This window comes from Oryzias melastigma, linkage group LG7, assembly GCF_002922805.2.
Source record: "Oryzias melastigma strain HK-1 linkage group LG7, ASM292280v2, whole genome shotgun sequence".
In the NCBI taxonomy this organism is placed as follows: domain Eukaryota; kingdom Metazoa; phylum Chordata; class Actinopteri; order Beloniformes; family Adrianichthyidae; genus Oryzias; species Oryzias melastigma.
Genome location: NC_050518.1, coordinates 6,048,968 through 6,074,161, shown reverse-complemented (window position 1 = coordinate 6,074,161; position 25,194 = coordinate 6,048,968). Strand labels below are relative to the sequence as shown.

Below are 25,194 nucleotides of genomic sequence, written 5' to 3'. Positions count from 1 at the left end.
CCCTTAAGGTCAAACAGCCACAGGTTTATTACGACTTTGGGTGTAATTTATCCATTCATGACCAAAAAATCATTTACACAGTTCTTGGAAATGTTTGGGGACAGTATAATCTTCATTTTATAGCACGAGCCTGAATTTGAAAGTTGGCTCCATTTGGCTATGCCTGTTCTAGAAGCTCAAAGTGGCTATATTTTCAGCTCAAATTCAAATAATGTTCTTTGAATGGAGAGAATGTTAAATTAAAGAAGCAATGAATAGAGTAACACGCTAGCTACATGACATGATTTTGATCTAATTCAGTTGACAAGAAATGCATATAATTATGGGAATTTGTTTATTTACCATAAAAAAGGTCAAATTTTGAATAATTTTAAGAAAAACTGTAACTTTATGAAGGAAGTAATAAGTAAAAGTAGTTATCTTCTTTCTATTTTATCTTAAGTATAGACTTAATTTTGACCTAAAATCTTTAAAGTTTTATTCATTTCAGTGAGAGTTTTATAGTTATTTTTAATACAAAGCTTTTACTGTGCAGAATTTGTATCAGGTTGAGATCTGGACTGGGTCTGAGCTGCTGCAACACCTGGATAGTTTAGTTTTTTTAAGCCTTTCTGCTGTAGTTTTGTTGTTGTTCTTGGGATCATGACCCACTTTCAGCCAAGCTTTAGCTGTCAGACAGATGGCCTCCCATTTGACGCTGGACTGTCAATGAGTGACTAAGTGACTCTAAGGTGCTCAGGTCCTGTAGCTGCAGGAAAGGTCAAAAAACACAATTTTTTTAACCAGCAATCACTTTTTATAGGTATTCAACCAACATCTGATGACCAATTCCTCAACTATATTTGATATAAACTTTGTTCTCCTAATTCCCTGGAATTGTTCCGGAAGTCTTAATCCGCTTCAGCTTTATTCATTTTACTAAATAATTGGTTTTATTTGTTGATGACCTATTTCTGTCAGATAGCTACATAAAACAGGAAAACCATTGAAAATTATACATGTTGACTCTTCCCCAGATGTTACAACGAGGACGCCTGCGTGTCCGTGCCAGATGCTGAAGGTTACGTGATGGTGCTGCAGCCAGAGGAGCCGAAGATCAGCCTGAGTGGTATCGACCACTTCGCCCGCAGCGCCGCCGAGTTCGAGAGTCAAGAAGGCGTGACGCTCTTCCCCGAGCTTCGTATTGTGAGCACCATCACTCGCGAAGTGGAGGCTGACGCTGAGCCCGAAGCTGCAGACGGAGCGGACGATGACCCCACAGGTAAGACGCGTCACAATAGATGCTGCAAATTTGACCCTGTAGTTCATATCACGGTTAATGCCCTCTTTAATGTGGTTACACATGTCTTGATGCAATCACTTAATGTCCTGAAAGAACGTGGATGGATCCACAGGAGCAGTTAATTTACCGCAAACGTTAGCTTAGATTTAGCCTCGCAGCTTGTTTTCGGGAGGATTAGTCTCTTGTTTTAAGAGAGAGGGAGGGAGACTGAGAAAAGATAAGTTGTTGTTTATAGGACTAGTCGGGGCCAGACGTGCCATCTGTTAGATCTCCACATCAGTTAGGAGGAGGAAAGACAATAGGCGTGCTCTGAGGCTCATACAGGCACACTGACACGAGGTGACGTGCAATATCCTGTAGTGAGGACGGCCATATGGGACTTATGGGCTTAGGTAGTTCAGATTCTGCTCCCTATGGTCGCCGAAAAGGAATGAATTACAAGTCATTATGAAAGGTGGGAAAGTTTCTGTCCAGTATACGTTTGACTTTTAGAATGTCTGTTAAAACTTTACAATTGAATGAAATAAAAGACCCACTCCAATCATCTTTTGATCTATTTTAAAAAGTTTCCTTTTGTTTTTTTTAATTATGATTATACTGTTTTAGCCCAAATCCTGGCTAAAAATCTGTTTTTTTTCTGCAGTGACACTAGTTCGTTAGAAATCCAAATCTAAATGAGGGGGGTTCATTGGTATGTAGTAACCCCCCCCCCCCATTACCTTCCTGTGGGGCAGAACAGAGAGCTTTTGGCCAGTTCGGTGTATTTTTAACCTCATAAATAAGCCCTTTTTCAAATGACGTTCTTGATTCACAACAATTTGAAGAAAGAAGTTCCTTAGAAATGCAATTTTAAGCTTAATTTTCTTTAAATATGTTCTCTATCGTCAGTAAAATGCCACAAGAAATTGTTAAAAAACACTAAAAACATAATTTTTATCGGGTCTGTAAAATTATCTGTCTAGAAATGAAACATTCATTAAGTTAAAATTATTTAACCAATCAAATATGGACTGAAAGAGGAAATCCACTGCGTTGTTTGGGACAAGAAACCTTCTTGTAAAATTGGTCAACATTTTGCATAAACAATAATGTTGTCAAAAAATGTTGAGCTTTAGTACTTTTCTGTATTATTAAGAATGTCTATAATTTTATTATCAAATTAACTTGAAAATTGTCACCAGGTTAAAACAATATCAAAATGATTGTTGATATGTTTTAACATCAGATACCATGATCATTGTTGCAGAATTTGAGTTTTTTCAACTACTTATTTTGTTTTTTATGTATATTTCAGTACAAGAGACCGTGGTGTCAGAAGAGATCATGCACAACTTGGACACTTGTGAGGTCTCTGTGATGGGAGAAGAACTGGACGGAGAGCACGAGAGCCTGGAGGTGGATCCATCCCAGCTGCAGCAGCATGCCTTAGAAATGAGCTCCTCTAACCTGGGCCTCGTCATCACTGGTACATACCTATAATTTATTGACACAGAGCTTTTAAAATATATATATGCATATTTTAAGATCACAAATAAGCTCTATTTCAAGCAGCATCTTTTTCATCTGTTTCCAATTCTCGTGGATTTGGATAAAAATATACATTTTGAATTGTAATTTTTAGAGCTGGGTTGATCTAAGCTTAATAGATCAATAATCGATCCATAAAAGTAGAGATTGATCTAACTCATAATGCCAAAGTCCGCTAGCTTGATGCTAGCTTATAATAGGATTTCCTATAGGATGGCTAATGCTAACGCTCAGTCAATCTAAACATTCATTGCTGACTAAATCAACATCTTTATTAACTCACAGACATACATTTTACAAACTCTTTTACAGAAACATTTTTAAAGTAACCATTTGTGGTCTACTCTTTTGCTCATACTTTCTTCTTCTTCTGGAATAAGGTGTAATGTTATAGCACGATCGCCACCTAGTGGCCAAACTCTTTCACCCTCCAGGAGAAGCAGAACAATTGTTTGAGCTTCTCCATTTCAGAAACCATGTAACACTGTATGGTATTTAAAATCTCCTAATTTTACTAATCATTTTTACAGTATGTGAACTGCATCAGATTAATATGAATATCTTCAAAACATATACATTGATTATTATTGTATATCAAACTCAAAATTGAATAGAATTGAATTGAGTGGATCGAAAAAAATCGGAATCAAATCGATCCGAGATGTGATGAATCGAGTCAAATCAATTCTAGAAATTATTGGTGATACCCAGCACTAAAAATGTTCTCAATATATGTCTTTCATCATCAGAAAAAGGTCCCAAGGACATGTTTGAAGCACAAAAAATCATCAAAGTGGGTCTTTAAGAGTTGACTGGGCTCCTCTTAGTGAAAGCTTATGCTGTGTCTGACCTCCAGGTGTGAACACCATGGCCAACTATGAGCAGGTCCTGCACCTGATCCGCTACAAGAACTGGCACACCGAAGCTCTGTTCGACAGGAAGTTCAAGCTGGTCTGCTCTGAGCTCAACGGTCGCTATATCAGCAACGAGTTCAAGGTTGAGGTACGATTGATCGGACATTAAACTGAACCAGTATTCTTTTCTATGCTGAGCCTCTGTGTACAGATTGACTCAATGTTTCTGTTCTCTCCAGGTGAATGTGATCCACACAGCCGTTCCCGTGGAGCACGCCAACAACGCCATGGTGCAGCCCAACTTCATCAACCCCGTCCATCATGCCTCCGTGGATCTGTCGGGACACAACCTGATGAACACTCACCAGGCGTCAGGTAGCTGAGAGCCTGATGTGAAATGTTTGAGCTCCACTGCCAAACTGTTCACTTCTTAAAAGGAAAACCTTTTAATGAATCATATCTGCAGTCTTAAGCCCTATTTTCAGAGGATTAGCATTACCAAGAGACCTCATTTGATGTAGACATCACTTCTCCCCCACCCACACACACACTTATGGGATGAGCGTATTCACTAGATAAGTGTTTTACTCGTATTAACCGCTTTATCCGCTGTCACAGTTTCACAAAGACCCCAACAGACAAGTCTGGTTATAAAATGTGTGTTTTTATCTGTAAGCTGTTGGCAGATACATTTAGAGTCGTCAAAGTTTTCTTCCTCACGCACGCTGTTCTGCCCAAACCTTCAGTGAAGCATCCGACAGTAAAAGTATGGAGGAAAATACTTTTAAAAGGAGCACTAATGCTTAAAAAAAAGGCCTTGGAATGTGGGATCAGCTTTTCCACATAAGAAACATGAAAAGAAATTAATTCTCAAAAGAGATCAGGTTAGTTTTGATTATTTAATGTGCAAAATTAGCTTTTGATCCTCTAAATTGTTTCAAACTCATAATATTAAGCCCATTAAAAACATTTTTTTACCTATTAAATCATTTAAAACTATTTTTGTTCTCTCTTTGTGTTGTTAGTGAATCCAGAACAAACCTGGTTAAAGGTATTATGTGGTCAGTGTAAAAGCCGGTGCTGCTTTTGATGGATTTTGTCGAAACACGATGTAGCGGAAACACCAGCTGTTTTCAGTTTTTTACTGCAGGGATTACACTAGAGTGTGTCTGTTACATTTGTCCAGGTGGCGTACTGAGCACAACCTTTTATACTTCAGCCTTAGTTATTGGTTGACAGGCTCACAGCTTAACAGCCATTGCTCCGCAGAGGCCTTATCCTGACGACGTGAGGTTAAGTGGACCGGCTGGACAGGAGGCCAGCAAAGCTATTTAAAGAAAGCCTCACAGCCAGTTCTTCAGAATGTGTTCACATGCAGATCCTTAACCCATTCTGACCTGAGGGGCCCTCAGAACATGGCAGCCACCCTTAAGGCTGGGTCATGCTTCAGAGCGATCGGCCATCACATAAATTGTAATCCGTCCCTCCTGCAATTGTTCAATCTAGATCAAACTAAGGGTGGTCGGTTTCGCTTGTGGCTGTCCACTAAGATTGCGACGAACTTCTATGTGATATTTATATCTTTAAAAGACCTGATTGTCTCTAGCACTTCTGTGGTTTGGTATTTTAGAAAGTGATACATAGGAATCTTAGAGATTCTGTTTTATTAAAGCTAAGAAAAAAGTCATAACTGTTAAATTACGAGAATAAAGTTGTATATTTATGACTTAAAAATTCATAGGCAAAATTTATTACTTTTTTCTCATAAATGTACATGGTTTAGAGTTATAAATGTATTACTTTAAATCCCGTAAATTTGCAAGACAAAAGGTTGTAAATTTATGAGAAGAAACATCATAAATTTGGGAGAAAGAAATTCGAGAAAAATTTTCAAACATTTATGTGAAAAAAGTCATAAAAAAATGAAAAAAAAAATCATACATTTATGAGAAAAAGTCAAAAATTGACAGAAAAACATTATAAACTTACTAGAAGAAGTAATACATTTATGAGAAAAATATTCATGCATTTACAAGAATTTTTTAAAATGAATTTATGAGAAAAATAATAATACATTTACGAGAAAAAAAATCATTAATTTATGAGAAAAAGTCATAAATTGACAGAAAAACATTATAAACTTACTAGAAGAAGTAATACATTCATGAGAAAAATATTCATAAATGTACAAGAATTTTAAAAATGAATTTATGAGAAAAATAATAATAAATGTACGAGAAAAAAAAATCATAAATTTAAGAGAAAAAAGTTACATAAATTTACGAGAAAAAAATACATTTACGAGAAAAACATTTATAACTTTATGGGTAAAAATGTCATCAATTTATGAGAAAAGAACAAAGTTGTCTGTTTATCAGAGCCATGCTCAAAGATGAAAGACTCGGAGCATCTTGTGACTCTTTATTACCAGATTGATGTCAAAAACAAGAAATTCTGAATCTTTTTAGTGACTTAAAATCAAATTATCAGTGAGGCTGACTTTCCTGGTTCGGTGTCGGTAATCCGGAGTTTCACGTGTAAAATAAAGAGCTCAGAGACGATACAATAATGTCTAACACCCTCTTGTATTAAGGAATGCATCAGGTGGTTCTGTGTGCTGCACTGTGCAGATGCAGCCCTTCAGCTGCTCTCCTCCTCCCTGAGTGATCCTCTTCTTATCCTCTGTGTTTGTGCTCCCACAGTGGTTCCCAGTGCCGCCACCATCGTCATCGTGGTGTGTGTCAGCTTCCTGGTGTTCATGATCGTTCTGGGCGTCTTCCGCATCCGAGCTGCTCATCAACGCACCATGAGAGACCAGGAGAACTGCAAGGAGAATGAGATGGACTGGGACGATTCAGCGCTCACCATCACTGTTAACCCCATGGAGGTAAGAAGGGAACAGGTCTGGTGTGAGGCTGAACCAGTGCTGAGGGATCTGTCTGTGAAAGCTTTAAACACAAGTCAGCGCCTTAACAAAATGTGGATCTGCTGCTGCCGAGATGGCTTTTTTCCAGCCAGCTTATAGATTCTGTGTGATGCTGTGACTGACCTCATTTTTCCTCGTAGTCCTGATAATTGACAGCTATGCGGGTGGGGGAGCTTCTGTTGGACATTTATGAAACTGAAATTTAGGTTGTTTAGTATACTGACCCTGTAGAGCAAAACACAGCTACAAATACGCAAAAATGTATTAAATATACGGTTAAAAAAGCAAAACAATAATAAAAAGCAACATTACATTTTAGAAATCAAAATGAAATTCCAGACTGAAACAAAAATCAGTTAATTTGCAGAAATTAAAATGAAATGTAAAAAAACTAAAAAACTAAGGTAGGGATTATAGGACATCCCTGATTGGATGATGATGTTTTTAAGAAATATTGTTTAAAGAAAAAGTCATTCTTAATTACTTCCAGTTGGAAAGGTGAACAAAGACCATCATCCAATCCTATTCATCGCCCAACATTTAATTTTGATTTCTAGAAATTACTTTTGTTTTCCAACATTTTTCAGTTTTTTTGTGCTTTGGTGTTTGGAATTATGTCTTTATTTCTGAAATTTTGTCTAGATTTCTTTTTTTTATTCTTTGTTTTGCTTCATAATTCCTTGTTGTGATCTTGTGTTTTTGCATTGATGTGATTTGAACTTCAGGGCCACCGTAGTTTAGTCTCACCACTAAAGATAACATTTTGCTTTATCTTACAAATGCGATTATATTGACAGGGCATAAATATTTGCTACAGGAATACATGGCTCTTATTTAACTCACATGTTTTACGTTGCATATTAGCTTCTGTTTGGTTACTTAAGTAAATACCATAAACAACAGTAAATTACAGTACTGACAGAAAACTGGAAGGAACAGCTTTTATTTCTGTTCTCAAATTCAATAAAAGCGTGTAATTTTTATTCCTGATTCCTGCAGATGTTTTATAACTCCAAGAATATCACAGTCTTGCTGACTGGAGCAAATGAAGCTTCTTGAAGCTTCATTTGCTCATCTGTGCCATCTAGTGGTCAAATAGAATGAGCCTAACAAGTTAATGCCACAACAGTCGTGCTTAGTTTGTATGATATTGGTTTTAAACTTAACAAAATCTCATTGAACATGTTTTTTTTTTATTAATGTGCCATGGGGACATTTTTGAAGCATTTTTAACATTTTTGAAGCTTCTTCATTAGTGACATGTCCTGTTGTGCTGAGTCACATAGGTTCATGTTGAAAAATTGAAGTCTGGAAGCAGGATTTGTTAATGTTTAAACAAACGCAAAAAGGAAATCCTGTGAATACTGTGCTCGGTAGCTAGATCTGCTTCAAACGCTTCATGAGGCTTCATGATCCCCTCAATGACAACGGATTCCCAATGATGTAAGCCGTTTTTTTTCTACCGCAGACCTATGAGGACCAGCACAGCAGCGAGGAGGAGGAGGAAGAGGAAGAGGAGAGTGAGGACGGGGAGGAGGAAGATGACATCACGAGCGCTGAGTCAGAGACCAGCGAGGACGAGGAGGGCGGCGAGCCGGAGGACCAGCAGGGAGCGAGCAGACAGCAGCAGCTGGAGTGGGATGACTCCACCCTCACCTACTGAAACGCCAAACGCGCTCTGACACACATCACACCTCCACCGCTTCGCACACACCCCCTCCCACAGTTTCATGTCAAAGAGCCATGATATATATATATTTATATATATATATTAAAAAATCTCTCAGCTTGTATCTGGTCGAGGCTTTCCTGTTCTTATCTTCGTGGTGGTACTCCGTGTAGTGTAGTCATCACCGGATTGCTCATTTTTGTTTTTTTATTTATTATAATTCCCTGGAAAACTCGTTTGTTTTGAACTGTTTGAGGAAGCCGACGCTGCACTTTCTGTTCTCAAAGGCTTTCAGAAGGAGACTCATTTCCTTTCCTGGTGTATATTCCGCTCTAAACACTCTTTCTTAAATTCTCGTCCACAAAGCAACAGAATTTTAACAAGTAGCCTGCAGTTTCTCTTTGTTTTTACTACTTTTAGTGCATGAGGAAATTTGGGAAGTCTTATGTGTAGAGAAACAAATTACTTTTTAAAGTTTTTGTAAATATGAAGAAGAAACCATGTAATTAGTGTGTTAGTGAAGGCCCCCCCCAGGGGTCTACTATCTAAACAGACTCAGTATGTGATGTAGAAAATGTGTGTCCCACAGGCCGTAGCATGTCGCTTCTTTTCTGCAAAGGCGCTCCCATCACGCTTGTACAAAACTGCTGCCTCATGACAAGAAACCCAGGACTGTTCTGCAGAGGTTTCCGTGGCAAAGTCAAAGTGACGTCCATTTTGTCTGTTTTTTTTTCTTTTCTGCTGCGGGTGTTTTTGGATTTGTTGTGAGTCGATGGAGTCCCGGTGTTTGTGTTCTTTCATTCCCGTAGAGCTCACCGTTGTACAGAAGGGACTTTTGTTTTTGTCTGGAGTAATACGACACGCAGAGAAACACTTGTGCGGGAAACTACATTTTGTGTCAAACAGCAGGTGGGCGGGGCTGTTGTTCTCGAAATGTTGGCCGACGACTGGAGCGACTCAGCAGCTTTGAAGCTTTTTTTTTTTCCTCCGGTCGTGCTGCGCTAACAGGAGTACAAAAGAGAAACCTTTCAAACTACTGAAAGAGCATCATTTACCAGATGGGGGATAGTGGAGACAGGATGAATAGGGAAGTTGTTTGTGTGGAGAGAAGTATACTAATGTACTTTCATCGGCACATCTTGAAAAATTCAAAGTGTCTTCTTCTGATCAGACTTGTATGGATTGACCGTGTGGTTTTCAGGAGAAAAACACTTTATTTGAATCTTAAATCTTGTTTTTGTAACAGACCACTAGATTTTCTTGTAAATGGAGCTGTACTTTAGAGTTGTTCTAAGATATTTGTTTACATTTGGTAAACTTTACTTTCCTGCTGGTCGTAGTATAACGCTTATACAACCGTTTGGCCTGTCCTTCCTGTTGTAAATAGATTTTCACATTATGAAGCTCCCCCCACGTCAGCTGTTCGTCTCACGCATTTGGGTGTTCATTCTTGTGCGATTTAAGGCATTACAATAATAAGCAGAAAAGTGGCATTACCCAGATAAAAAAGGAGCTGCTGCCCAAACCTTTCCCTTTTTCTGCATGTCGATCCTGTCAGGGGGCCAAAACGGATTCCAGGAAAGAGTTTGATCGGTTGATTCTTAAGGGAAAAGGAGTGTGGGTGTGTGTGGTGGAAGCGTAGTGACCAGTCTCCCCTCCGCGACGAGGTCTGAGTCGGCTAAGAAGGTGTGCCTTTTACCGATGATTAAATATGGACAGAACGTGTATCCATGCTTTTCAATTTGTGGCATTTTTAACACTAGATTTCCGTGGTAGCTGCGGGGACAGACTTCATGAGTCCACCACCAGTTCCATCGCAGGTGCAAACATTTTACAAAAGTGTCCTGTGTTTCTTGTTGATGTGTAGAGATAGTAGATCCGTATCGTATCATCTTTATCTATCGTGCTAAATCATGAATCCACCTTAAAAAGATGTACATGGGAATACTGTCTGCGTACAGTGGGAGGTCACATTTGAAATAAAGCATTCTTTTGAGGGCAGCACGGCGTTCAGTCCAACAGTCATGAATCCACCGATCCCGTTAGGGACGTGTTCACACTGACGACCGTCCGCAGGTCGCTTATCTTTGAGCGAAGACTCACTTCCTGGTGTTTGATGTTCAGATTGCTCTGTAACACTGCAGGCGGGGAATTCGACGCTGCCATACACTACTGATTCACATCGCTGACACTCCAGAGTCATTCTTATTATTTTGATGTTTTATTTGAAACATTTGCTTGAAATGGGGACATTGGTGATGTTAGTGGGGTCGGACGCTTCCTTTGTGCTTGGAGCTGCTCTCACTTTTCTATCAATTGAAAGGCGAATTGTGGTGAAGTTGATGCTTGCTCATAAACAGAATAAAGGATGAGATGGAATATAACTGTCGTCTGCTCTTGATTTTTACCTTACTGTATATGTAAGCTGGTTAAAAAATAAAGATTACCTAGTAGAGGGGTGTTTCCACTAGTCTGATGCAGTGGTGCCTCCTTGTGGTGAAGACAGAAAATGCAGTGAAAAAAAATTAAAGGTTTGATCAAACACTTAAAATAGTCTGTAGTGACTCCAAAATAGCCAGAATTTTAAAGAAAAAAATTTGATGTAAAGCTGCAGCTAAAAATATTGTTAGTTGCTTAAAAGCTAAATAAAGAAAATAATCAAATTAGTAGTTTCAGGCGTAACTATATGAGATTCCATATTTCTTTAACTTGAAACATCCACAAAAATGACCTGCTAAAAAAAAGGAGGATGTTTTCTCCAAAAGATGAACCAGGGCGTAACGGTTAGTACTTTATCTTCATAGGGAGAAGATCCTGGTTTGAATCCTGGCTGGCTCTTTTCTGTGTGGAGTTTCCATTTTCTCGTAGTTGGGATAGGCTCCAACAACCCTGAGACCCCAGAAAGGATTCAGTAAATTCTGAGAATGGATGCATGTTTTTTTTTTTTTTTTTATGATGCAAAGAAAAAGAAAGAAGTGCTGAATCTCTTCAGACCAAAGCATAAAATTCATTACTTTACAGAGCTTGTCAGTGTCGTACATCCATTTTCCATGGGGGTTGCTGGAGTCTATCCCTGCTACTATTGGGTGAAAGAGGGGGACACCCCATATAGGTCGGCAGTCCGATGCAGAACCACACAATCACACAAACTTAAACAATTTAGAATGATCAACTAACCTATGAAGCATGTTTTTGGAAGAGAACATGTAAACTCACACTCTGCAACCTTTAATGCTAAAAGAGACCAAAACCACCTAGACATTTAGAAAAATACACTTTTTTATGTTCTTGTGTCCAATATTCTATTCTTTTACAAAATGTAGCTTGTTAATTATATATATTTTTTGTTCTTGTCCTGTCCATCATCTGAGCAAACATAAGAGCTGAAGGAGGAAACGGGGTTATGTTATGGGTCTTCTCACACACACGGTGTATATTTGTATAAACCCTTTATGTAATTTAGGCTAAATTGTATTTATATTGATTATACTTGTCTTCTTTTTTGTTGGTCAGGAATGAAAAAGAAGGAGAAAGCTTTTAACTATTCATAATAATTCAATTATAACAGTGTGGTATTTTTCTAAAGATAATTTTAACTCTAGCAGCAGCACATGCAAGTTCCTTTCAAAATAAAATCAGATCCTCCTCCTGCAGCAGATTTACTCGCAATTCTACACTTTTAAGAGTATTGTTTCTGAACAGCAACTTTATACATTTGTGCAGCTAAAGATAATAATATGTGCTCTGAAAATAAAATTAAATCATCATTGATAAGTTATTAGAGTGGTAAAATGCACAAGGCTCTTCATTTAGTGTAATGTCAACCGTGGTTAAAAAAAACTTAAAAAATCTAAACATAAATGCCAACAAACTTCTTATTTATTTAAATCATTAGCATTTTTTATTATTTCATAACAGAATCACACATGGTTCCAGAGCCTTAAGTTGCAGATTCTGTGCAAACCTCAACTGGGATTTGAACCAGGGACTAAGGCAAGAGTGCTAACCGCTGTACCACCTCTACTTTTTCCATCAATTTACAAAACAACCATCTTTGTAATTTGGAGTCCAGGTTCTACCACTTTATCATATCAGCAGATTCAATAGATTTTTGCCCAATAAAACTGCATTCATAACTACTTATTTTACATTTAGTTGAAGCAGGTTAGTACTAATATGTACTAGTGTGATGTGGCAGTATTTTCATTTCTTGTGTCATTTACCCACATTGAGCAAAATCCATTTAGGTGTGATTTGACTAAAATACATGATGGATATCATATCGTAGATATAAATCTCAAAACCACCCTAATTAAATTATAATTCTACTTTTTTAAATTATTTTATGAATTGCTGTTTTATTCTTATAACTGTATTTTATAATTTGTTTTGTACCTGTAAGGTGATCCTTGATACCCAGAAAGCCACCACATGAATAACATTTATTATTATTAATATATTACATTTCAGCACAACATGTCAAAGATTTATTTTCCGATTTATTAAAGCACAAATTCATCCATTTGCACTGTAAACAGACAGCTGTACCATGAGTCAGCATTTGGATTCATGTGTTTTTTCAGTTTGGTTCTGTTAAATATCTGTAAAAAGTGGCAGTCCATCATCCACTTATGAGAAACATTCATTTTGCTTTTGATTATTCTAAAACCTTAAGAGTATAAATTAGCTCACACGGCTACATGAACATTTACAGCTTTCAAAAGACATCAATTTTTTTAAAACCAGCGATAATGAAATATTAGGCTTCCATACAGACACAGGAGTTACAGGCATTTCCTCCACGTTTGACAAAAAAAAAAAATACATATACAAAAATAAGATATAAAACTGTGAAGGTAAAAAGTATTAGCGTTGACAAAACCCCTAAAAGGGCAGTGATTATTTTTTAAAAATTTGGCAAAAATCTAAAAGCAAAGACCTAAACTGAACATTCACACTTTCTACACCTTGGTTTTCACACTGGAGCTCGCTAAAGCCATAATTTTGTCTTCAGACCCTAAAGAAAGGAGGAAAAAAGAAAGTCAGGATAAGTGGGATAAATAGGATTCAATTTTAAGGATCTTAGTTTTACCTACCCGAGTTAGCGGTCACTTTTTCAAACTGGCTCAGGGTGGCGGTAGCGTTTTCGGTGAGAAAGGTTTCCTCTTCTGCGGTGAGCTGTCAAAAACACATTTACAAAAATGTTGGTAACAAGACAAAGATTTTTTTTAAAAGTCCTGTTTTAAATGTCACCTTCTCGCCCAGCTTCCTCAAGGCGATGAGGATTTCCATTTTCTGCTGCGTGTGCACGTCCCGTGACAGCTTCCCCACCATCAAATCGCGGTCCATCTGCAAGGAATGTCACGCACCCGTGGGACAACGTTCACAGTGAGGCAGGAATCGAACACAAATCTGAATGTTCACTGAGGAGACAGAAAATCCCTTCAGAGCACTAATGCTGCTGATGTTTGGGGTCAATCCTGTCAGGAATCTATGCACAGAAACAAACCAGCTGAATGAGTCGGAGCAAACCTCTGCCAGCCTGGTCCTCAACTGTCCTGGCTGCTTCTTGGCAAACAATCGGATCACCTCAGGGGTTTTGAAAGCCTGGCTGATGGCGGCCTGGATTGCCTGATTAAAACAGAAACACATTTTCTCAATATTGTCTTAGAGTTAACCTCTAGAACAGAGTCGCTGAATTATTAGATGTTCTGCTGCTCGTCTAAACCTCAGAACCTGGTGGCAGCAATGAAAATCATTAGATGGAAGCGGAAATTTCACAAAATTTCTTAGTTTTATTTAAAAAAAGTGTTTTGGATTAGTTTAAAATGTTTCAAAGATGGTAAATGCTTTATTAACTTAAAAAAGGATATTAAGAAAGGTGTTCAAATTTGTTAAACTGTTAAAATGTGTACATTGGAGCTTTAGTTATTAGACCAGTGTTCCCGTTAGACCGCAGTTAATTTCAACCCCTTACGCGATCAACGTGAATCAGCTTCTTCTGTTACCAAGAAAAGCGTCTTTTTGGTATGAAATTACTTTTATTAGTAATGTGTTGCATATCGGTGAAAATCCCAGTAGATCTGCAGTATCTGAAACATTCGTCTCCCAGCCTGCCTGGCACCAGCAACCATGCCACGTTAAACTATCTTTTATATCTACGTACCTAAATGTGTTAGGTTGCTGCCATGTGATTGGCTGATTAGAAATTTTGTGTTAACGAGCAGTTGGACAGGTGTAACTAATAAAGTGGCCAGTGAATATATAATATAATATAATATAATATAATATAATATAATATAATATAATATAATATAATATAATATAATATAATATAATATTTTTAAATGAATTTTTGCATATTCTGGCTTCCATACCAGCTGCATTCCACTTAGTTCATCTACCAGGGTCATGTCTCCTGACATGATCTTCTTCAGAGAGTCATTAAATTCAGCCAGTTGCTCCAAAGTCTCCTTTTTAGTTTCCTCGTATTCCTCCTCATCCAAATCCTCCCTGCAACCATCAAACAAATGGTAAGTCTTGGTTAAAGCAGCATCTCTGTCAAATGTTTCAGTGAAGTGCACCTGCACTCCTCCAAGTCCTGAAGCTGCTGCATCAGTCTGTCCAGCTGTTCCTCCATGTTCTGCTTCAACTTTCCCGTTTCTGATTTCCCTCGAGAAGCCATCCTCAGATCAAACCTGCCCGAGAGGAACCAAAGCAGAGAAGAATGGGTCAACACCCACCACACTTTACTGGATGTGCTGTTATTGATTAGTAATTGAGGTGGTATTACACTCGCGAAACAACAGCTTTAGCAACTGAGACTGGATTATTGATGGTATTGATGAATCTATGTTCTCCTCAGAGGAAGAATCCATAGATACGTTGGTGTTAAACAGCTAGCAAAGTGGCACAATTAGCTGAAAAGCAAGCTAGCGCGGGTAAAGAAATCACCTCACCGGGACTCCGTTTGTAAACAATCCTCGATAAATTAAATGTTTGTGCCAGTGCACCATAAAAAACTCAAGTAATCGAATAAGATAACTCCTAATTTTATAAAAAACAAATAGGCAGCAAAATATTTTCAATACGACTCGCCAAGTGTGATCAGAGGATTTGTGGTTGTGAATGTAGCTCTAGAGTGCAGGCGCGGCTCTACTTCCTGTTTGATTCCAGCCAATCAGATTCTTTGTGTTGGTTCTACTTATAAAATATGAATTGATAAAATATTAATTGATATTCATGTCAAAGCTTTTAACTGAAATATGTATGTTTTCAAACTCAAATGAAATGTATTAGATAATCAGCACTGAATGTAAAGCGTTATTATTATTATTATTATTCCTGCTGTTATTACTGTTGTTGTTTTTGTTATGAAGATATTAAGATCGATATGGACAGGTCAGCTTAATTTTATTTGTTTATAACTAATTTATTGAATGTCTGATTAATAAAAAGAAATTAATCTTTCAGCATGGCATTACACACAGAAAAAATAATTTTATAATATTTTTAAAATATAATTATTATAAGAGATGAATTAATTTAAAAATATATTAAATTAACAGTGCATACATTAATTAATAAAATAATTTATGAATACATTAATGCATGAATATCACAAATACATTAATATCACGGTAATATCACAATAACAATGTCAAATATGAATGTAAATATAATAATTTGTGATATAATAATATCACAAATACATTAATATCACAGTCAAATAATATCCAGTCATTCACGCACAAATTATAATAAATGCGATCTGAAATTAATTAGACCAACAGCTTGGGGATAAATGTTTTTTTGTGTAGAAGTATTTTTTTTTCCAACTTCCTTTAGTTGTTTAAAGAAATTAAAACATAGATTTTGATCATTTGCCTTGAGTACAAGTCATCAGTGTAGTTAGGATAAAACATGGCTATTTAGGGATGTATGCACTCCTGTAATTATACACTTAAGAGAATAAATCTCTTTTCTGTCATCAAACACAGAGCATGACAATCTAACATAAACAAATGTGGAAAATTTGAAAAAAACAGTGAGGCTACATTAAATAACATCTAAAAAAATTTTGGGAAAATAGGAAGAAAAAAATAAGAACATGATTAGTTCACTTAAACATCAGACCAAAGTGTTGAGCATAAGACAAATGCTGCATATTAGATAATTAAAACAAAACATTTCTAAATAATCATTCTTGTTTATCTGAGTCACCTTTTGAATGCAGCGAAGTAAACAAGTGTTTTCATTCATTTTAAATCAACTCCGTTGTTCCATTTGTTTAAACAATGGACATAAAAGAAAAGTACGTGAAAAGTGAAAAGAAATTCTATATTGTGAAGAACAAAATAAAAGTTAAATGCTGCCAAAAAAAAAGAATTTAGAAAATTTCACCAATCCTTTACGTTTATTTTTCTGTTTTTGATTTATCTTTATGTTTTTAATATCTTTTACAGAAAAATTTATATTATATAATATGTTTCAGTTATCACAATTTATAATCCCCTTTCTTGAACTGTGTGAAGCATTTGTGATGTTCAATTCTCATACTTTCTACCACTTGGGGGCAGTGTCACCTTTGAGCTCTTAACTTAACCAAAGAAGAAGTCCCTGCTAGCTCTTTTCTGGTAGAAGTTGACATTTCTGCCATTAGAAAAGAATATGTAAGTTGTTACATTTTCGAACAAGAAAAGTGTGTTTTCGTCCGAGTAAAGGTCGTGTTTGTTAAAAATGAAACGTGTTCCAAAATAAAAGGAATTTGTTTCTCTCCAGAGCGGCTTTGGAATCTCATAAAGCTAGCATACCTCTCTTGGTTTGTGTAGCCACAGGGAAATAAAATCGTTTTCTCCAATGGTTTTTAATAATTTAAAACTTTTCTTGTATTTTATCTATTTGTTGATCGATCAACGCATATTATTTTTATTGCAGAGAGAGTCAGAATTGTGTCTGTGATCTCTATAAATCTCAGTTTATGTTTGTTTTGAGAGAATTAAGGCGGATGCTCCATCGTCATGCCGAATCACAAGGTGACAGAAGTTGTGTTGCTGGCATGCGGGTCCTTTAATCCAATCACCAACATGCACCTGAGGATGTTTGAACTGGCCCGGGACCACCTGCATGACACAGGTTGAGTTGTTTACTAGTTTGATCTTTTTTCCTCCAGATTCTGACCTGTAAATATTTGCGAATGGCGTGGGTTTCTTACTGATCAGAACTTATTACAACTGCAAAGTCTGATTTTACCCTTTAGGATCATTGGGTACCACCATGCATTCATTACATTGTTGCTTTTATAATAAAATATGAGTTATATCTCCTTTTTTCTTGAATAAAAAACATAAATATAAAGAGAAACCAGCATTTTCTTTTGACAGGAAGTCATATGACGTCCTTTAAAAATAAAATACTTCATGATCATCCCATTGCAGCTAGTGCACTCCTACTAAAGATTTTAAACAATCCAAGAAAAAAAAAAAATCATTTTTCTCTTGTTATATCTTAGGTCTATATTTTATGTGATTGTATTATGCATAGCTACTAAACTTTGTTGTTCAGCGTGAGGTAAAGGGTACTTTAAACCCATAAAGTAAACTGAGAAATCAGAAAATATCTCACTTTTTACCAAGCTAGTTTAGTATTTTAAATTTGTGCAATCTGGAAGAAGAGAATAGTGAGAAAAATGAAAAAACATATTTATCTTAACCTTTAACTTGTCTATTAAAAAAAAAAAAAAACTTTCTTCTTTCTTTTATTGTGACACACTTTGATATGCCAAAATGTAGTGTAAAGTGCTATACAAATAAAGTTCATTCATTCATCTTACCTTTAGGTGCTCTTCAGCCAGAAACGTATCAACATAGAGGATCAAAATTAAATCAAAACGGAATTAGTAAGCTTTACTTAGAAAAAAAATAGAATGATTTTATTTCTCTTCAGACAGAAAGACACATGAATGGGGTAAAAGAATCACACATGGCTCTGGAGCCTCAGGTTGCAGACCCCTGTCTATGATTTCAAAATAAACCAAAAACTGAATGTGTTAACGGGAGAGATTTGCTTGGATAATTTTAGCTTCAAAATAGCTTTCACCAACACTTTAACATGGCATTTTATTTTGAAAGCTTCTTCAAATTCGTAATTACAGAAATATTCAAGCAGAAATACTTGAGTCACTGGTATGTTTACTTATGATCTCGTGTTTGTGTTTGTTTTGTTTGACCTCCTTCTTACTAAGAATAGGTTGTTTATGAAGGTAGTTCTGCCAAAAGAAAATATGGTTTATATATTTTTGTTTAAATTGGTAAGACAAAGTATCTTTAACTAATATAAAAAATCAACTTTGCAAAATTTTCTTGTGATTTTTTTTTTGTTTGTTTGTTTGTTTTAAAGTTGTAGAGCACCATTAAACCAAGCGCAGTAACTGCCATCCAAAGCTTATTTTCTCAAAAAATGTTTATGCTTCACACTATGCAGAACACATAAGGAACACACTGTGAATGCATTCTGGAATGTTGGCCAATGCTGCTACGCATCGTTTTACAGTCTGCAATAAATTGTGAAGATTTCTATGCTCCATATGACTATAGTGAAAATGTTCCTCTTTGTTTTGTTTCTTTAGGACAATACAATGTGGTGAAAGGAATCATTTCCCCTGTGGGCGATGCCTATAAGAAAAAGGGTTTGATTGAGGCGTCTCACCGTCTGGAAATGGCTCGCTTGGCCACAGCGAACTCCGACTGGATTACAGTAGACGATTGGGAGAGCCTGCAGCCAGAATGGCTGGAAACAGCTAAAGTTGTTAGGTATGCAGGCAGTCGATGTGCTGTTTTTTTGGCAGTGAACTGTGGTGAGGGTGTGATTTAGCTTGACATCACTTCTTAAGCTTTTCTTTAGTTTCCATTTCATTTCTTTGTTATTGTCACTTGTGTTGGTTCTGTTTTATCGCCTGGCACTTCTATGTTTACAAAAATATTTTAAATCTTCAGATCTTTGATTTAAGTGCTACTGGTGGTCATTGTGACCTGCAGTTCATACACTCGTCAATGCTGACGGCTGCAGTTATTCTAAACCTCGGAGTTTCCATCAGTCATTAGGCGGCTGAGGCGTGCTGTGAAGGTTGGGCAACATGGTAACTGGGATGAATCACAAGATTACCAGTTGTTAGCACTTTAAAACAGAACAACAAACTCATAACACATTAAAATAATTAATAAATAAAAAAGTTTTCTGAATGTCAGGTTTATCCTGTATGTCTTTGACTTTTTAAGTGGAGAAATGATGAATTAATCTGATAATTTGTTTGTGTTTTAGACATCATTATGAAGAGCTCCATGCAGAAGATCACAACAAGGATGATGTGGACACTGTCAAGCATGGCAAAAAGAGACGCATCGATGAGAATCATTCTGAGAGCTCCAGGCATCAAAAGAGAAAAGGTAACCAGCCCTACGTTCATTCCTGAACGTAAATGAGGTGTACGAGTGAAGTCAAAGATGATTAGTTCAGTTAAAATGAAGGTAGGTTCATCATCTGGGGTACCGGAAGTATTACGGAGTAATGTCAGCATCATCTTTCTTCTCTTTTTCTTTAACTCTTTTCTCCTAATATAGAATCAACTCTGGTGAACTCAGTTTTTGCAGCTGATTTAGGTCTAAGATCAATATTTAATGTGTGAATCTGTGTCCCACACATGTAATGTAAAAGTTACACATGTGTAACTTCATTTTGTACTGTTAACTTTGTCTTTTAACAAATATACAAATTACTTTTTTAATTATTATTAGAAAAAATATAAATAACATCAAAACACAAATTTTAAATGTAAGTTTTATAAAATAGGAATAAGCACATTTTATATAAAAACAATAATGTCTTTATATAATTAATCAATGTATGTTCTTGTATTTGTTTCAAGTTCATTTTATATACATGTTAAAAACGAAACTATACACTTGAAATAAAATTTAATCTGTGACACAGCGCACATTACAGCGACATATTTACATCTATTTTGATATTGAAGGCTTTGATAAAACCATCTTTCCTTCCAACTGTTACTTATACGAACTCATACTCACCTCTTGTAGCACTCGGCTCATTCGGTTCAAATTCTACACTTCTTACTCACTTGCTGCAGCATCAGGTGTGCCTCAGGGTTCTATCCTGAGGCTTCTTTTCTTTATCATTTTCCTTTAGATCGTCTATCTGCCCACGTTTCTCTCGCCTCACTGCTTCCTTGACATATAAACCAGGTTCACTTGCAATTTTACTAAAAGCTACTTATGAGAAACCTGAAAAATTTACAGTAAGTTAATGTTCCCTTTAACTTACAGAACTCCTTCCGTTAAATGATTTTAAATCCAAGTTGTGAGCACAAGATAAAAATAATTGTGTTTGTATTGTTTTATTCTATACCTGTAATTGATATGTTTGGGGTTTTTTTGTCACCTCTTGACCAGGACTGTCTTGTAAAAGAGATTTTTTTAATCTCATTGTGACTTCCTGGTTAAATAAAGGTTAATAAATAAAAAATAAATAACTTAAATGCCCAGTTTGTTGCATTTTAAATGCATAAATGCACTGTCAGCACTCGCGGCCATCCACACTGCTTCTACTTTTGCCATCACTTTCATTACCTCATGACTTGACCTCTGCAGTTCTACTATTTGACTTGTACAGAAAACCGTCCACCAACTTGTTTTTTGCCTCTTTCAGCCAAGAAATAATTATTTTTTTATAAAGTAAATGTTACAATCAGGGCCCCTGTATGTTTGTGTTTGTATGTACACCTCATCTCTATGTAGCTTACCGATTCTATTGTAATGAATGTCTAAAACTTAATAAATCAATGTAATATTATTGTTTTAACAACAGAATAAAGATAATGGGCTAAAGTATGTTTGTAAAAAGAACATTTACATACGTTTGTGGAAATAGAAGTAAAATAATAGAATAAATGGTCCTGCTATTCAGCAGTTTAGACAGGTTTGCATCACTCCTGCTACTGGAACAACCAGGGATTAATATCATAATTATATATTTTCTCACAGAGAGGAGCCTTTGTCTTTCTGCTGCCATTAAATCAGCCTTTTACTGTAACTGAGGACTTAGTGGTGTAAAGGGTGTGGATGCTTGGCAGTTATGCACTTGTCCTCCACCCACACCACACAAAGCATGCAAGGTAAAAGACAGCTTTAGGTTGTCCTGCAAAAAGGAATGTGGGGAAAAACAAGTGCACTAAAAGTTGTTTTTCAACTAATTTTGCAAAAATTTCCAACTCAGATGTGCCTTGTATGAGCTCCTGAACTTCTTTTTTTGTTGTTTAAAAAGCTTTTTGTGCATCGGAACCACTTAAAATATTTTTTAAAGATATTATTAATGAACGAAATGTTTCATCATAACTTGTGTATCACTCTGTGCTTAGACGGCCCTCAGCTGATGCTTCTGTGTGGAGCTGATGTCCTGGAATCCTTTGCCGTTCCCAACCTCTGGAAGCAGGAGGATATCGCAGAAATTGTCGGCTTCTACGGTTTGGTTTGCATCACCCGCAGCGGCAGCGACCCGTATAAGTTCATCCAACAGTCAGATGATTTGTGGACGCACCACAAGAACATCCACGTTGTCCACGAGTGGATCACCAACGAGATTTCAGCCACCCACGTGCGCCGGGCGCTGCGCCGCGGTCACAGCGTCAGATACCTGGTGCCAGAAAACGTCATCGACTACATTCGAGAGCAGCGTCTTTACAGCGCCGAGAGCGAACGGAAAAACTCAGACATCGTCTTAGCGCCCCTTCAGAGGTACACCAGAGCTTCCTCGAGCTCATGACCTATACCTCCACGACGGCACAAACACTACTGGAAGTTTACTGTCAATAAAACCAATAAAGCCTCACAATGATCAAAACAAGCTTGATGAGAGTTTCCTGCAGAAAATATAACTTTTCCAGTGTTAAAGACACACGTTTTGACTTTGTGTTTTTGCATTTAACTGCCATTTACTCCATTGAAGTAATAAAATATGTATTTTTACAAACGTGAAAATTTACAAGTAGTATTTTTGTGCAAAAATAAACATTCAAGTGTGAAATATGATCATAAATTATTTTTTTATTGCTTTAAAGCTTTTTTCCTTTGAGTGTTGTCCCATTGACTTTGTTTGTTTGACAGCAGCAGTTGTTCTTTTCCACTCACTGGCTCATGTTAATGCAGACAGCCAGTCGTCTACTAGAAGTGCAGAGTAATAGATACTAAAAACCCTAAGGTCATTTAAAAGTTTCACTTAAAGTAAGGGATTCTTTTCAATCTTTAAAGTGTTTTATTTTTGTTAAATATTTAACCCTGAAGAATCCATGGGGCAAATTTGGCTGCTGTTTTTATTATTATTATTATTTTGTTTTAATATTTTTTTCAATATTTTTAAATATTGTTTTAATTTTTTTATTTAGCCACCTTTATTGTTGCTACCTAAAATAAAAAAAAACAATTGTAAAATTAATTTTGAAATTCCTCATTCCAACTGATTAAAGTATTAAATTAAATCAAGAAAATGGTGATATAAAATTATATCTTTTTGAGACACTACCCAAATATTTTACTTAAAGTTTTTATGTATTTATTTATTTTTACCTAAAACTGAAATAAATAATAAAACAGCATTCTTCTTTTCCCTTTCAAATGAAAAAAACAGAAAAAAAGAAATAATTTAACATAGCTTTCAAACTTCGGCAATTAACCAGCTTCAAACTTTTGCTTTTGTTTTAAATTATAAGTGCATTATTTCCCATGATTTACAAAAACTTCCTTTGTGATCAAACCTTTCTGGTCCTTTTTTCCACCCTTCATTGCTCTGCACCCAAAAAAGAGAAAACCCCCTATTTTACAAGGTTGTTGATGAATTCTTTTTCATGGAAACTATGTCATTTCTGCGTCGTCTTTGTGTCAAAACAGTGGAAAAACCCCTACAAAAAAGCCTTTTTACTCTATTTTTTCTGCTTTTAACACCTCCGGCCAGCTCTTTAGGCTTTTTGCCAATCAGTTTCATAGTTAGACCTGTTTGACACGTCAGTTTCCATCCCTGCACCTCCCCCATGTGTCCACGCTGCTCAGGTGACACCAAGTCAGGTGCAGACACACCCCTGGCAGCTGCCTACAAAACAGCGCAGCCTGAGTCTTCCCTCAGAACGTCTGCCTTGCAAGTTGAGGACAACGCTTTTCTCTCATCACTTTCTCAAAAGGGAAGAAAATCAGTGCATCATGCCGGCCAGCATTTGTGGAACCTGGGAAATGATCAGCAATGTGAATTTTGAGGGGTACATGATTGCTCTCGGTGAGTGTTTTCATCTAAACTACATCTTTGTGATTAATGTATTTCAAATGTTACAATACATGCATGACAGAAGAGCTGTGACAAATCTATGCAGTGGTTATCATCTGTGTGACTCCCATTGATTTTTCCATTCCAGGTATCGGCCCCTACTTGCGAAAAATTGCTCTGAGACTGAAACTGAAGAAGGTGATTGAGCAGCAAGGAGATCTATATGTCATCAAAACTGTGAGCACCTTCAAGAATTACACCTTCTCCTTCAAACTAAACCAGGAATTTGAGGAGTTTACACAGGGACTGGACAACAGACACGTCAAGGTGAGTCTGATGGGGTCAGCTTATGAGTTTATAGGTCACACAGCGTTGGTGCTTATGCTGTCTTTCGTCTTTGCAGTCACTGGTGACATGGGAGGGGAATAAACTGGTGTGTGTTCAAACTGGGGAGAAGAAGAACAGAGGCTGGACACATTGGATTGAAGACGACAAGCTCCACCTGGTAGGTATCTTACACAGAGAACTTTTAGGAGAGTGATTAAAAGGTCTACGCTGTTTGTACTCAAACCCTTTCATGAACTGTCTTCCTCAGGAGCTGTACTGTGAAGGAGAGCTCTGCCGACAGGTGTTTAAAAAGAAGTAAAGAGAAATGAGAGACATTTCTGGAGCAGCGATGGAGGACAGTGCTGGCCTGATTCCATGCTGTTAACCCCGACAAACGAAACCGCACAAGACAACAAGTCTGTGGAGTTTTCTCTGTGATGGGATTCCAAATATCATTCCAGAGAATATTTTTTGTTGCTGTCAGGGTTCAGACATCCACCACTAGGTGGCACAGTTGCACTACTTTTATAAGACACTGCAGCTTTTTGGTGGAGCTGGCCTCCGTCTGTGGTGGAGCAGGCCAAAATTTGACTATAAAGTTAGACACAAGGTTGATACTTTGGTTGCCTGCTTGAAAAACGTATGACAAATAATAGTCTTAGTCACTTCAATATGCACTATTGTTTCATTTTTCATCCTATCTCCAGCTGCAACAAGTTTGATGTTCTAATGTACACCAGTGCATTTACATGCATTTGGGGTTCAGGACCATAGTAATATATTTTTACAACTGTATATTAAATATAATACCATGGAGAGAAAAGTAAAATTTTAGATTTCACTGTTACATTGTTTTTTTATATATACATTGAGTGCATTTAATGTAATTTATGATTCAACTCTAAAATAAAACATGTTTTTTTAATGTTCTACAGAAAAACTGTCTTTTTTTGTGCTAAAGACTTTGGCCAATTATGCAAGCCAGGGCTCTACTGGATTGCTGTGGTTAGTGCTTTTGCCTCCCAGTATGATCCTGATTCAAATCCCAGTTTCTGTGTGGATTTGTGAAACAGTTATGACAGTGCCTAAACCTGAAGATTTGGTTAAAAAATTATGTTTGGAAAGACTGAAAGCCTAAACCCCCCTTAGCAAAAAGTAGTACACTTGAAGTTTATTTTATTGAGTATACTTGAGTATAATTATTGCAAGTACACAATGAACCATAAGTGTTGGAAGACTGAGTACTTCTTTAGACTAAATTTGAACATTTTAGGTTTACAATAGC

The 25,194-nt window shown here is 36.7% G+C and overlaps 4 protein-coding genes across 9 annotated transcripts in view; 3 read left to right on the top strand and 1 right to left on the bottom strand.

Annotated features, from left to right (window-relative positions):
* Positions 1-10,642, top strand: part of clstn1 (calsyntenin 1) — a 33,892-nt gene extending 23,250 nt beyond the window's left edge. For all 4 annotated transcript variants that reach the window (XM_024292788.2, XM_024292787.1, XM_024292785.2 and 1 more), the window contains 6 exons: positions 1,017-1,261; positions 2,577-2,747; positions 3,666-3,811; positions 3,903-4,038; positions 6,366-6,550; positions 8,058-10,642. In XM_024292788.2, coding sequence (XP_024148556.1) covers positions 1,017-1,261; positions 2,577-2,747; positions 3,666-3,811; positions 3,903-4,038; positions 6,366-6,550; positions 8,058-8,252 — 1,078 coding nt within the window. In that variant the 3' untranslated portion in view covers positions 8,253-10,642. The remainder of the gene's footprint in view (positions 1-1,016; positions 1,262-2,576; positions 2,748-3,665; positions 3,812-3,902; positions 4,039-6,365; positions 6,551-8,057) is intronic.
* A 2,041-nt stretch (positions 10,643-12,683) lies between these two features.
* lzic (leucine zipper and CTNNBIP1 domain containing) lies at positions 12,684-15,411 on the bottom strand. 2 transcript variants are annotated; one of them, XM_024292070.2, is made up of 7 exons: positions 15,218-15,411; positions 14,843-14,956; positions 14,636-14,771; positions 13,791-13,889; positions 13,512-13,607; positions 13,355-13,436; positions 12,684-13,275 (listed from the first exon to the last, which is right to left on the bottom strand). In XM_024292070.2, the coding sequence occupies exons 2-7, from the start codon at positions 14,941-14,943 to the stop codon at positions 13,220-13,222; spliced, it is 570 nt and encodes a 189-aa protein (XP_024147838.1). In that variant the 5' UTR covers positions 14,944-14,956; positions 15,218-15,411; the 3' UTR covers positions 12,684-13,219. The 2 variants fall into 2 exon arrangements, with proteins under 2 accessions (XP_024147838.1, XP_024147839.1); XM_024292071.2 differs by lacking the exon at positions 15,218-15,411 and adding an exon at positions 15,052-15,156.
* Positions 15,412-16,802: 1,391 nt separating this feature from the next.
* Positions 16,803-22,172, top strand: nmnat1 (nicotinamide nucleotide adenylyltransferase 1). Of its 2 annotated transcripts, none has more exons than XM_024294131.2 (5): positions 16,803-16,930; positions 17,255-17,393; positions 18,886-19,069; positions 19,578-19,702; positions 21,691-22,172. In XM_024294131.2, exons 2-5 carry the CDS (start codon positions 17,279-17,281, stop codon positions 22,092-22,094), a joined length of 828 nt encoding a protein of 275 aa, XP_024149899.1. In that variant the 5' UTR covers positions 16,803-16,930; positions 17,255-17,278; the 3' UTR covers positions 22,095-22,172. The 2 variants fall into 2 exon arrangements, with proteins under 2 accessions (XP_024149899.1, XP_024149900.1); XM_024294132.2 differs by having other exon boundaries at positions 16,825-16,930; positions 17,262-17,393.
* A 141-nt stretch (positions 22,173-22,313) lies between these two features.
* Positions 22,314-24,826, top strand: rbp7a (retinol binding protein 7a, cellular). The gene is made up of 4 exons (XM_024294133.2): positions 22,314-23,594; positions 23,731-23,909; positions 23,986-24,087; positions 24,178-24,826. Exons 1-4 carry the CDS (start codon positions 23,522-23,524, stop codon positions 24,226-24,228), a joined length of 405 nt encoding a protein of 134 aa, XP_024149901.1. The 5' UTR covers positions 22,314-23,521; the 3' UTR covers positions 24,229-24,826.
* The last annotated feature ends 368 nt before the right edge of the window (positions 24,827-25,194 follow it).